The 13,606-nt window shown below is 37.7% G+C and overlaps 1 protein-coding gene across 2 annotated transcripts in view; it reads right to left on the bottom strand.

Annotated features, from left to right (window-relative positions):
* Positions 1–531: 531 nt before the first annotated feature.
* Positions 532–13,606, bottom strand: part of ZDHHC2 (zinc finger DHHC-type palmitoyltransferase 2) — a 54,241-nt gene continuing 41,166 nt past the window's right edge. For both annotated transcript variants that reach the window (XM_010592499.3, XM_023551168.2), the window contains exons 9-13: positions 11,139–11,265; positions 10,513–10,605; positions 7,546–7,658; positions 6,228–6,302; positions 532–4,034 (exon numbers count right to left, since the gene is read on the bottom strand). In XM_010592499.3, coding sequence (XP_010590801.2) covers positions 6,262–6,302; positions 7,546–7,658; positions 10,513–10,605; positions 11,139–11,265 — 374 coding nt within the window. In that variant the 3' untranslated portion in view covers positions 532–4,034; positions 6,228–6,261. The remainder of the gene's footprint in view (positions 4,035–6,227; positions 6,303–7,545; positions 7,659–10,512; positions 10,606–11,138; positions 11,266–13,606) is intronic.

Here is a 13,606-nt window from a genome sequence, read left to right as displayed (position 1 = left end):
CCTGTAATCTTGACAGAAGTAGATCATCTTTCTCTCACGGTGCCAACAGATGGGTTCAAACTGCCAACCTTTAGGTTAGTATCAAAAAAAAAACCTACTGCCATTGAGTCGATTCTGACTCATAGCAACCCTACAGGACAGAGTAGAACTGCCCCAAGGGTTTCCAAGGAGCAGCTGGTGGATATGAACTGCTAACCTTTTGGAGAGCAGCAGAGCTGTTAACCACTGCACCACCAGGGCTGCTTTTGGTTAGCATTCGAGCACAAACCACTTGCTTCACCCAGGGACCTTCTTTGAAACAAGCTTTCTTGAATTCACCCCCTGAGTGATGTCTACTCTTCAGGAATCAGGATACTACCATGAAAGAGCAAACCCACCAGAGCAGAGAGAAAAGGAAAGTGCCATTATAATGCATAACAAGCATCTCCTGTGTCAAGTAACAAAATAAGACCTTTAGATAATAAATTCTAAAGGAAGTCCAGGGCAGAAGGGGCTGCTCAATTTTTAAATCCAGACTGCTTTAATGTTGGCATTTATTTAATGCTTTAAATAATTAGTTACATGATCTTATTGCTAAAACGTCAATAAAAATTAGGATCTATCGTTTTTTACCAAGACAAGGTTAAAAAATTCCAGCGGTATCTTTGTAAGAGTAACAAATACGTAAGGTGTTAACAAGGTCCTCTTCCACATCTAGACAGGCTCAGTATGTGGAAAAAGGAGTGGAGCCTGCGAAAACGTCCTGGGTTAGGTCAGGTACTTGTCTACTTAGGAAAAACCAGTTTCTGCAGGTGGATCTTACCTAGAGATGTATGTTATTTGTGAAAAATCCATGGAGGGAATGGTGGTACTGGCGATAGAGCCAACATGGTTTACACGGTTTACAATGAAAGTGGCCTTTCATTTACCATTTTCTGTGGTTTGTGTATGTTTGTACTTTTATTTTTTAACTCATAAAAGTCCCAGAGCCATCATTTTTACAGGTAAATGCGCGATCATATAATGAGTATACACCAAAGTCTACGGTGTGACTGACTTCAGAATCAGTGCAGCAAGTTTACATGTATTTCAAAATAGGGAAAATTTTCTAGTTCATTATATAATGGAATAACAGTGTTTTCACGTGTTTTTTTCTTGAAGCATGAATCTCAGTATTACTAGCGTAGTTTTTTGGACACATGTTTATAAATCCTTTGTATTCGATTTCCCCAGAGAATATAGTTTTGTTTTTTTTTTGTCAAACATATGCCATATTTCCAATAGTTTTCAGCTGATTACGGTGTACACAAGTTTCACAGTCTGTTACAAATGGTTGTGAGAATCATTTAATTACCACTAATTACTTCACTCACCAATCCACCCTCCTCCCCCCTAAAAAAGGAAAACAAAACAAAACAAAAAATCCCTATATAACCACCAGGTTGTAAACATGAATTCTGCCATTAGTAGCCCTGGTAGACTATTAAGTATATGTTCCAAACAATTTCGATTGTCAGTGCAAAGGCAATTTCAACTTCAAGATCAACCAGACTTTATTCGGACATAACAGGAGGGAATTCGTGGATATGCACGTCCTTGAATGTCTGGTCGTTTATACTTAGTCGCAATTTTTTTCTTTAATTTATTTTTGAAAAAAGCAAAATCTCTTCCATTGCACAACAGCAGAAAATTAACTAATGTAGATGAGGCAGTTTGTACAATAATTTTTAAATGAAAAACTTCTTATATCCTAATGTTTGTAGAGTAGATTCTCTTAAACACAGGAAAAATAAAGATTATCAGTTTAATGGATAATCAGGACAGCTGAAGTGTACATTTGCCTTCAACTTCGAGTTAAGCCAATAACTTTTTTTAAAAGTAAAATGCTTAAAATAATTTAAAAGTAAATTTTATAGATATGTCCAAAATGTAGGTTTAGTTGTTGCTTTATGTTCTCAGGTATAATATATACGTCATACCTAATGAGATATCCAAAAAATTATAATCCCCTAGAACAAAAAAAAAAAACTAAACAAAAATTCTTTAAAGGTTGTCCATAGTATAAAAACAGAAAGGGAGCCATTACAACTTAATGAAAAATATTTTTATGTTTTTGAATAATTATATTAAAGATCTAAAGGGAAAAAAAATTAATGGTTCCCTAGTGAGTAAGGGAGAAAAATCTGTTTTCTTCTTTGCTTCCAGTTTGACAAGTTTATTCAAATTAAAAAAAAAAAAATAGTGATATGAGGGAACACCTAACAGCATCTTGTACAGGAAAAGAAATGTAATACTGTGCTTTGAAAAAAATCTGGCTGCATTAAACTCTGAATAACCACATGCTTCTGGAGCCATTCAGACTTCTAGCAGTAGCTATAGGTTCCAATCTGGCACTTCAGGTAAGGAAAAATGTGACCAAAAAAATGCTTTAAGATAAAAGTAAAAATCTATCATATTTTCTGAGATTTCTTAAAGCAGATTATCAGGTTAAAATCTTTAGCTCTTAAAAAAAATCTGAAAAAGACTGCCATCGTATCTATAGTCCAAGGAACTGCATTCAAATAACTACAACGTTCGTTTGGCTGACGCTGATTCTTCTATAAACTAACCACTTAATATAAAACTCCTGATACTGTTAGCAAGGACTAACTGCAAGGATCTTTTACTCCATTTTCCTCTGGTCTTCTAGTTCCTTTGTGTTGAATTTTTGTCTAACAAAGACTTTGAAAAGTTTTAATACTATTTTCTCTTTGATTAAATGTGAGTTCTTTAGCTGTGTAGTTTCAAAAGTAAATCTGCTTTAAATTCTCAAAGTCAGTACCAAAAACAGCACACAGTCTATTATCCCATTTGCTAATTATAATTACAAACTTACATACACTCCATTCAAAAAAAAAAAGAACAAAACATTTTTTTTTACATAGTGCATACAAGGCACAAGGGCTTCTCGGTATATTTACTGAAGCCAAACATTTTGGCATCAACAAACACACCACTTTATCTTGAGCTGAATTTCCAAACAGCACACCGCTTTAGTTCACGTTGAACTAAATTTCCAGAAGAACGTGACTGTGGTTTGATAATTTGCATAATTTAATCTAAATAGCGTTTGAGGAGCACTGTCATAGTTTTGCTGAGAGGACACAGGAATAACACAGATATCACTGGAGGATTAATCTATTGACCCATCAGGAATTCTCAATAGAATTTCAGTATTTTTGCTACATTCAGTAGAAGAAATAACCTAAAAGGATATTTTTTAAACCAAATTGACAAGAAAAACATCATAAACCAAGCTTCATAATTGTTGTTATAGACTTTCCCTTCAATTTAGAAAGACTGGAAGAGAGAAAAATATATTTCCGGTGTATCGTAATTGAAAATGTATTAGCTCTGATGAGAATCTTCTAGCCAATGGCTTTATCAATGAGCTTGAGCTTCAATGTCTGTACTTCGTTTCCAGCAGGGAACAAGGCTAGGAATGGATTAAAGTCTGGTGAAAATGGACGGTGATCTTTCACTGCAGGCCACCTGGACTTTGAAATGAATTCAGAGTTGCAACAATTCACCCAGTCTGAGGCTGGATTCACACCAGAAGGAACAAAGAAGTCTGGTTTGCTACCTCCACCTTCTCATGGGTAACTAGCAGTTTTCATAAATAAAGCTTACCGTTGTAATGTGTCTTGAAATCTCTTAAATCTCAAACAGTATCTTAATCTTCTCAATTTTCAGAATCTGAAAATCAGATTTTATGTGATAAATTGTGCTGCCCAAATATCCGGATGAAACTAGCCCATGAATTTATTCCAAGTTTTTATAGTAGAAGGTATTTCCCTCCTTGATTTATAAACCATAGTAAGTAGTGTTAATATTTAACAGGAACTTGCGTTAGTTGAAACAATCTGTATACTGTATAAAAAATGTGTTACGTTGTAAGCAATGGCTCCAAGAGAACTAATCAGTTCACATTCTGTCAATCTAGCCAACAGGAAACAGGCATAACCGGCCAACGCTTTCCGTAGGGAGCTTCTTCCATCCATGGACAGCACTGATACCTTGAAACAGGAAACATGAAACTATTGTTAACCATAAATAATAAAAAACCTTACCAACTCATTGGTTGGTTGTTGCAATAACATCCCTTGCTCATAATTAAATACACTGTTTCCTGTGCTAGAAGTCTCAGTAGATCAGTTCTTGAAGGCAGGCTTTAAGATCAATGCTTCTCAAACTTTAACGTCCATATCAAATATGCACAATGAAGATGCTGTTAAAAAGCAGAAGATGAGGTTCTGGTTCAGCAGGTCCAGGGTACTGCCTAAGATTCTACATTCTAACAAGCTCCTAAGTGATGCCAACGTTGCTGGTCTGTGGACCAGAATTTGAGTGGCAGGCTTCTAGGGCATTATTTCTGTGGTAGTCTGAAACCGATAGTTCAGGTGTCTTAAGTTGGAAGGGGGACTTTAGAGAAATAATTTTGAAACTTCGCATCCATATACAAGCACAGTGCGTGTTGTTTTGAATCTAGACCATATAAGGGGGAAGGATGGGCAGACTTAATCTCTGATCTACTCTTTGGAGTCCCTGGTGATGCAAGGAAACCCTGGTGGTATAGTGGTTAAAAGCTATGGCTGCTAACCAAAAGGTCAGCAGTTCAAATCCATCAGCTACTCCTTGGAAACCACATGGGGCAGTTCTAACCTGTCCTATAGGGTTGTTACGACTTGGAATCGACTTGACAGCCACGGGCTTTTTTTTGGATTGGGTGGTGGAAATCGTTAACCCACCCAAAACCAAACCCACTGCCATCAAGTCGATTCCGACTCATAGTGACCCGAACGAAAGGACAGAGTTGAACTGCCCCATAGAGTTTCCAAGGAGTGCCTGGCGGATTCGAACTGCCGACATCTTGGTTAGCAGCCGTAGCACTTAACCACTATGCCATCAGGGTTTCTGGAAATGGTTAAGCGCTCCACAACTAACCAAAAAGCTGGCAATTGGAACCCATCAAGAAGCACCTTGGAAGAAAGGTCCAGCAATCTACTTCTGAAAGGCTACCGCCTTGAAAACCCTACAGAACAGTTCTACTCTGCACACGTGATCACCATGAGTTGGAATCGACTTGATGGCAGCTAACACCATCAGCAATACACCTCTTTAGCACTGTTATGGGGTTAGGCTCACTACGACTGTCTGGGAACCGCTAACTAGGAAATATTTTTATAAAAAGCCCACAGATCGTTTACTACTGTAGTTCAAAAGGAGGAGAAACAAATATGAAGGTATTATTTAGGAATGTATTTAAATTATTGTTGTTGTTGTTGTTAGGTGCCGTCGAGTCAGTTCCAACTCATAATGTCCATGAAATATTTTTACACAAATCATTTTGTTTTCGATGGCACTCTCTTGCTTCCCTTAGACTTCAGGATTTCAGTTTGCAATTCTGTAAACACAGCGTTGTCTTGACAACTTCAATGTTCAACTATTTTATGTTTAATATGACAGTGTAGATAATTGTTTATTTGGTTTAGATGTTTATGGCTTTTTTTTCCCCAAAGGGGTTTCTTATTGTAGTGTTTTTATTGACAGAAGTTTATAAATAGATTGTTTTGTTAAAAAAAAAAATTTACTTGGAACTACAGGTTTAAAAATAATTGTGGTCTAAATAAAATGATTTGGAACACCTAGCATTATAAGAATAGCTCATGCTATGGGGTCCTGATGTGACCAAAATATGGGGATGACAGAGATTTTTGTACCCGGACCCAGTGAAATTCTGTTAATGTGCAGTCAAGGGTATGACCAATGTATGTCCTGAAGGACAGAAAAACATAAAAAATTGCCTTATCCTATGAAATGACAAGATAATTTTCATGTAAAGCTCAATGTTTTAGGATCAATCCCTGCCATTTAATGCATTACTAGAAAAATGAATTTTGTACATCAACTTATTTCTCTAATCTGTCAGGTAACCTACATACCAGTTAATTCTGAGGTAGCCTCATGACCAGAGGACCCAGCAGGATTGATGTGACGCTATGGGTCAGCTAAGACATAATTTCAGTCACTCAAAAATAAGTAATAATATTTATAGAAACTATTTGCCCTAAGAGAACTAGAAAATTGTTAAAAATACGAAGCATTCCAACCAACTACTCCATCCTATAGGGTCACTGTGAGTTGGAATCAACTCGACAGCAATGGGTTTGGTCTGGTTTGGTTTACTGACCAGGGAAAACGTATCTTACTTTTATAAACTCTGAACTTATTTTGCTTGAAGAGTTAAGTCTCATTCTCCATGGTCAGTGCAGGATTGCTCATACCTGAAAACAAAAATTGGCGTTTTTTGTTGATGTTGAACAAATACAGATTTGCTTATTTATCTATGAATTCTCCCACTATACTTCTAAGGGTGCCTTGTACATAGTATGGGTGTTTATAAGATGGTTACATAGAAACACACACCCAAATGATGAAGTGCCATACACAACTGGTGTGACAAAACACTTTAAAAACAGTTTGAGATACATACCCGAGGAAGCAGGGAAGCAAAATAATAAAAGATATATTGAACCTGGCACTACTTATATCATCTTAGCCATGGTTTCCTAGTAATTCTTCAACTATAAAAAAAAAACACCACAAACTGAGTGGTTTACAACACCAGAAATTTATCCTCGCATAGTTCTGGAAGCTAAAAGTCTGAAATCAAGGTGTTGGCAAAGCCATAGTCCCTTTGAGGGCCCTAGGGAAGAATCCTTCCTTGTCTCTCCCTAGCTTCTGGAAGCCCCCAGCAATCACTGGTGTTGTCTGGCTTGTAGCTGCCTCACTCCAATCTCTGCCTCCATTTTTCATATGGCCTTCTTTTTTGTGTGTGTCTCTGAGTGCCCTCTCCTTTTCTTGTGAGAAAACCAGTCATTGGATTAAAAAAAAACCAAACTTGTTGTGTTGATTCTGATTCATAGCTACCCTATAGGACAGAGTAGAACTGTCCCATAGGGTTTCTGAGGAGTGGCTGGTGGATTCAAAGTGCCAACCTTTTGGTTAGCAGCTGTAGCTCTTAACCACTACACCACCAGGGTTTCTGTCATTGGATTAGGCCCACCCTAATCCACTATGGTGGCACAGTGGGTTAAGAGCTAGGGCTGCTAACCCAAAGGTCGGCAGTTCGGATCTACCAGCCACTCCTTGAAAACCCAATGGGGCAGTTCTACTCTGTCCTATGAGTCAGAATAAACTCAACGGCAACGGGTTTACGGGAATCCAGTGCGAATCTCATCTTAATTAATTACATCTGCAAAGACCCTATTGCCAAATAAGGTTACACTCTGAGATTCTGGGTGGATGTGAATTTTTGGAGGACACCATTCAACCCACTACCATCCTATCCTACTGCTAGCACACATTAGTCACAGTGCCTCACAAACGGAAGTCTTTGAAAACGACGATTCTAATTTTACAAGGGCGATCTAACTCTAGAGCAAGAACAACTGCATAGATATTATAACTGGATCGTTTTACCACTTTTCACCTTTTAAAACCTTGCAGAAACAAGCACACCCTTACCAACTTTGCCCTTTGCTGGGTGTGTGCAGCTGTCTGTCCAAGACTGAGAATCGGTAAGAAGGTGGCTCTGGGACTCTCTCAATGGTTTTGCAGGAAATGGGTGGTTTTCAAGACTGCGTAATAATAACAGTAACAATAAAAATAAGTCAACTCTGGGTAGTAATCCTGGGTGTTTCCCAAAGAACAAAACGCAAACTACTTGTGATGTAAAACGATTATAGGAGGTACCCAAAATAATTTGGGGCATACAGGGAGAAGGCATATTGAATAACCCTGACTCACAAAGTGAAAATTATTCTCTCTTCAGTTCTCTTCCTATTCTTCCAATTACAATAAGAAGATGACTAAATCTAACTCTGGGAAATCTCCACTCCTAATACAGAGAAAATGGTTTCAGCTTCAGACTTTAACAGGTAATGGAATCTAGTTAGATCTAATAACAGTATTTTATTAGTGATTTTATTTTTTGCAGTTACATTCTATTTATGGCAAATTGTACTGGTGTCTCATTTATAACAGTGATACAAAGTTTTGTTTAAAAAGAAATGTAAATGCCAATTAAAAGACACATAGGAAAGGAAAATATTAATTTTGTAAGTGGTATATGGATGTAGAAAAAAAATAAGGTGATAGTAGAAAGACAAGTTTCAGAAAAACTGGTCTCGTGTTTCCAAAGTGGCCTAGCTGGTCTTGGACAAAGAATTCTCTGTCTTCATCTGTGAAACTGAAAGAACAAATGTGAGTACTATCTTTGCAGGAATGTTGAAAAGATCTGATGTTACCAGGTTGTACAAATCTAACATTCAACTTGGGAGGCCGGGCGTCTTGAAAGAAGAATTTCTTTAAAGTTTATGTTTTAAAATTTAGATATACACGCCAGATACTAATATATTGGATGGTATGACAAAATATATGTATGTTAAAACAACATTTCACTTAAAATAAAGACAGAAAAATTATTGGCATAGAAGCTAATAGGGTATTTTTAGAGTACCTGAAATAGTAATTATAAAAATACTCAAAAAAAACTACTTAAAATTTTTACAAGAAAAATTTAATACATTTTAGTTGAATGAAACCATTTTTTTTTTAAAGGATACGTTTTTACTCCTTAATGATTAATCTCATATCTAAAATTTGAGGATATTTCTACTTTGTGTCCTTTTAACATCCTCATATTAAAAATTTAGAGGTGAAATCTTCAAAAAAAACAAAAACCTTCCAGCAGATCTCTGCACAGGTTTCTATCTATTCAGATGAAAATCACCAATTCTTATTACTCCTCTGGAAAGGGACCCTATAACGGGAACAGCATACTAATTAGGTCCCAGTTTAGGGACTTTTTGCAGATTCACTGCTGCCAATCAGATTCTAACAAACAGTGAGGATGCATTCATTCAACAACATTTATTCAGTGCCCATTTCATCAATGACATGGTCCTTGATCTCATGGAAATTTCACCGTAATTCAGGAAGAAGAATAAAAAAATAAATAGATATAGTAAGTCAGTCCATGACAAGAAATCAGACAGCACAAAGGGACGTGCAGGAGCAAGTTAGCTATTTCAAAGAGTTTTCAAAGATGGCCTCTATTGTGATGTTTACACCTGAGCAGAAAGAGAGTAAAGATGAGACAGACCATTGAGGTATCTGGAGGAAGACCAGGTAGGAGGAAGAACTGGTAAGTACAAAGGCACTCAACAAGGGGCACTCTTGGTAGGTCTGAGGGTGAGGAAGAAGATGTGTTTGCATGAGGATTGTGGGCTAGAAAGGTGTTAGGGGCCAGGAACCAGACAGGCCTTATAAACCCTGGTAGGATGATATTCATTGGCTTTTATTCTGAGTGAAGCGGGAGACCAGTAGAGGGTTTGGAGCAGAAGAATGACACAATCTGGTTTGTGTTAACAGGATCACTCTACCTCCTTAATGGAGAAGAGAACTGAGTGGGACAAAAATAGAACCAGGAAGATCAGTTAGGAAGCTACTGAAAAACCCATGCAAGAAATGGTGATGGCTTGGGCCAGGAAAGCAGCCATAGCAGGAGAGAGAAAGTACTGAGATTATATAATACATTTCGTGGCAGCATCCAACAGGATTTGTAAATGGAGTAAACACAAAGTAACGGAAAGAGGGGGACCTAGGATGCCTTCAAGGTTTCTGGAGTGAGTGCCTGGGAGAACGGGGATCACCAGTTACTAATATAGAAGGGTGGAGAGAATCAGCGTAAGGTGGAGATGGGTGGGAAATCCTGGTTCTGTTTTGTACCTGTTCCCAGCCAGAGATTACTTTTTGACAGGTGGGTATGCTGAGAAGTCAGATATATGCCTCTGGAGGACAGAGGAGAGGCCAGGACTAGCCATAGAAATTTTGTAGGGATAATCAGGGAAAACAGAACCCTGGGTAGCGTGGAAAGTTAAGTGCTCAGCTATAAACCGCAAGATTGGGGGTTTGAACCCACCCACAGGCACCTTGGAAGAAAGGCCTGGTGATGTGCTTCTCAAAGGTCACAGCCTTGAAAACCATAGAGCACAGTTTTACTCTGTAACAGTGAGGTCACCATGAGTACCCCATTTGACTCCACGGGACACTGAGGACCGGAGGGAAATTTTACCTTGTCTGCGTACCTGCGCACTGGGGGAGCTAATTTTGATTAACTTTTTTTTTCTTTTAATCACTACATTTTAAAAATTATGAAATTATTCAGTCAACCAAAATGTGTAGAGAAGAAACACCTGTTTATCTACCACGCAGATTAATAAACAGAATTTTACACGTAAAATCAAAGCTTCCTATTTATCCCTCTTTAACCATATCCACCCTGCCTCACTCCAAGTGGCAACCATTGTAGTAAATTATCTTATGTTCTTTAAAAATTTTTTTTTTCCAAAGGAATGTATAACCAAAGGACACAAGAGGATAACATACATTATTTGAAAGTAAAATGAAAAAATATATATATGGGATTACTTTTTAGCTGTTGAATTCAGTCCTGCAGGAGTGGATGGTTGCTCAGGATCCTGGTTAACAAGGCAGGTTGGAAAAGAACAGCCGTCACCTAGACTATAGTAAAAAGAAAAACGTACAACTGAACCATGAAGAAGACAATAGAGTGGAACTCTCTGTTAAAATGCTGATGTCTGAGAGAGAACATGCTATATCACAGTCTTAATCTGTGCATCAGACTTTGGATTCAATATTGTGTTTAGGGTTAGGGAGATGATGAGTTGGCTGGTTTCCACATTGAAGGAAGAGTGAATCACAAAACAGTGTTTAAAAAAGAGGCGTTCCTATGCACGATTATCTAACTATAGAAAAAAATACCAAACCCATTGCTTTCGAGTCAATTCTGACTCATAACGACCCTACAGGACAGAGTAGAACTGCCCCATGGAGTTTCCAGGGAGCACCTGGTGGATTTGAACTGCCGACCTTTTAGTTAGCAGCCAAAGCATTTAACCACTACGCCACCAGGGTTTCCAGTTTAACTACAGACCAATGGAACTAGAGACTTTTCCTGCCTGAAATTATCTTTTGTTGGATTACTTTCATTAGTTTAAAACCTGAAAATTTTCACAATTTTTTTCATAAAGTACCTTGAGAAAATGGGTAGCAACCAATACTTCTTCTCATCACCAAAAACTTGTCGCATGTTTTTGCTGAAGCCCAAGCTGAACCCATTCTTATCTGTTCCGTGACGAAATATCGGACTTCTGAACGCTTCTAGAAAAGATGGTAGAGAAAGCACACGAATAAAGAAGATATCTACTCGTAACCCGCCATATTTAGAAATGATTGAATTCAATGAGTAAAGCTCTCAAAGTCAATGGTTAGCTTCCTGTGGATATCCTGCAATGTAAGCTGTCTATTCCATGTTTTTAAATAATCATAAGATATGATTGTGTCTATTTTAATTTTTAAGGAATCCATTTATTACTATCGTAGTACGCATGCATTGTAGAACATACAAACAGGCAAAAAAAAGTAAAACTTTAATCTGGATCTTTTGGCAGTAGATAGATATGTTGTCATTGTTAGGCACCATCGAGTTGGTTCCAACTCATAATGACCCCATGCACAACAGAACCAAACACTACTCAGTCCTGTGCCATCCTCACAATTGTTGCTATGGTCGAGCCCAGTGTTGTAGCCACTTTGTTAATCCATCTTGTTGAAGGTCTTCCTCTTTTTTGCTGACCCTCTACTTTACCAAGCACGACGCCCTTCTCCAGGCTCTGGTCCCTCCTGATAAGATGTCCGAAGTAAGCCAGGTGAAGTTTCACTATCTTTGTTTCTAACAAGCATTCTGGCTGTACTTCTTCCAAGACAGATTTTTTCACTCTTCCGGAAATCCATGGTATATTCAATATTCTTTGCCGACACCATAAAGCAAAGGCATCGACTCTTCTTTGCTCTTCCTTATTTATTGTCTAGCTTTCACATGCCTATGAGGTAATTGAAAATACTATGGCTTGGGTCAGGTGCACCTTAGTCCTCAAGATGACATCTTTGCTTTTTGAACACTTTAAAGAGGATTTTTGTAGCACATTTTCCCAGTGCAATGTGTCGTTTGATTTCTTGACTGCTGCATCCATGGGCATTGATTGCAGATCCGAATAAAATGAAATCTTTGACGACTCCCATCTTTTCTCCATTTATCATGATCGTGATGTTGCTCGCTGGTCCAGCCGTGAGGATCCTTGTTTTCTTTTTTAAGGTGCAATCCGTACTGAAGGCTGCAGTCTCTGACTTTCGTCAGTAAGTGCTTCAAGTCCTACTCACTTTTAGCCAGCAAGGTTGTGTCATCTGCATATCGCAGGTTCTTAATATGTTAATACAAATCTACATGGTATTTTTAACCAAAACGAGGCTATATTTTACATAATTCTCCAACTTACTTTTTTCAACCAATAAACCCTCTTTTCCATTTTCATTAGAATTTTATCTTACCTATTCATATTTTTTTTCAAGTATATACTTAAAAGCCGGTTTGTTAATACGAGTATCAAATCCAACACCGTACACTGCATCTCTTTATGCCTCCTTTGGATACGGAAGCCGATGTCCAGAGAGGCTGTGGGACTTGCTCAGATAAAAAATAAATGACAGGATGAGACTCAAACCAGGTCTCCAATACTCTCCCCTTTTAGGCTACATTTTCTTCTTGAATAACACTGCAATGGAAAATCTAAAATTTCCTTTTTGGAATATGAACCAACAGAGAACTGTATGATTTTTTATCCATAATTTAAAAAGGAAAAATTAAATCTAACTAGAGTCAGGGTACTCTAAAAAAAAAAAAAGTGATTTGCAAGATCCCTGGCATTTGTGACCCTACATTATATAACTTTTTATAAAACATTCTTTTAATGATAGGACCATACTGTCTAAAGGAAGTCCTTCAGTGCTGTAAGTTTTATCTAGACATTTCTAGAAGTTAACTTCAGAAACAATTCATTCACTTTTGATGAATTATAATTTAGATGCTTTACATATAATTTGAAATAAGATACCTTGCCAAAAAAAACTTCATTATACCACTATTTTCACTTTAACAGTATTGGCTGTAATAAGATTTCACTTGAATGTTAAAAATTAACATTTTGCTAACCATCTACTACAATTAATCATCACTGAATATTACTGTAATGAAACCTCAGCTTGATGGTGTCCTTTGAGACAATAAAAAACACCACTGCTGTTGTCCACTTCAACCCAACCGACCCCATGGGTGTCAGAGTGGAACTGTGCCCTACAGGGTTTTCGGTGGCTGAGTTTTGGGAGTGGATTGCCACGCCTGTCTTCTGAGATGCCTCTGGATGGATTTTAACCTACAACCTTTTGGTTAGCAGTGAGCACGTTAACTGTTTGCACCACCTGGGGACTCCTGGAGATCATAAGGATTTACAAACTCTGGCTGCATTCCCAAAATCTTAATCTTAGCCTAGAAGGTTCTATATGGTCTAGTTCCTTCTCCAACTTTGTTGTATATTACTGTTCTTTAGTTTACTATATTCCAGTCACACGTATACCCACTGCCTACAAGTGGATTCTGAGCTGTGGT

This window comes from Loxodonta africana, chromosome 19 (assembly GCF_030014295.1).
Source record: "Loxodonta africana isolate mLoxAfr1 chromosome 19, mLoxAfr1.hap2, whole genome shotgun sequence".
Lineage (NCBI taxonomy): Eukaryota > Metazoa > Chordata > Mammalia > Proboscidea > Elephantidae > Loxodonta > Loxodonta africana.
Note: the sequence above shows the minus strand (reverse complement) of the source record. Positions and strands in the feature narration are given on the sequence as shown.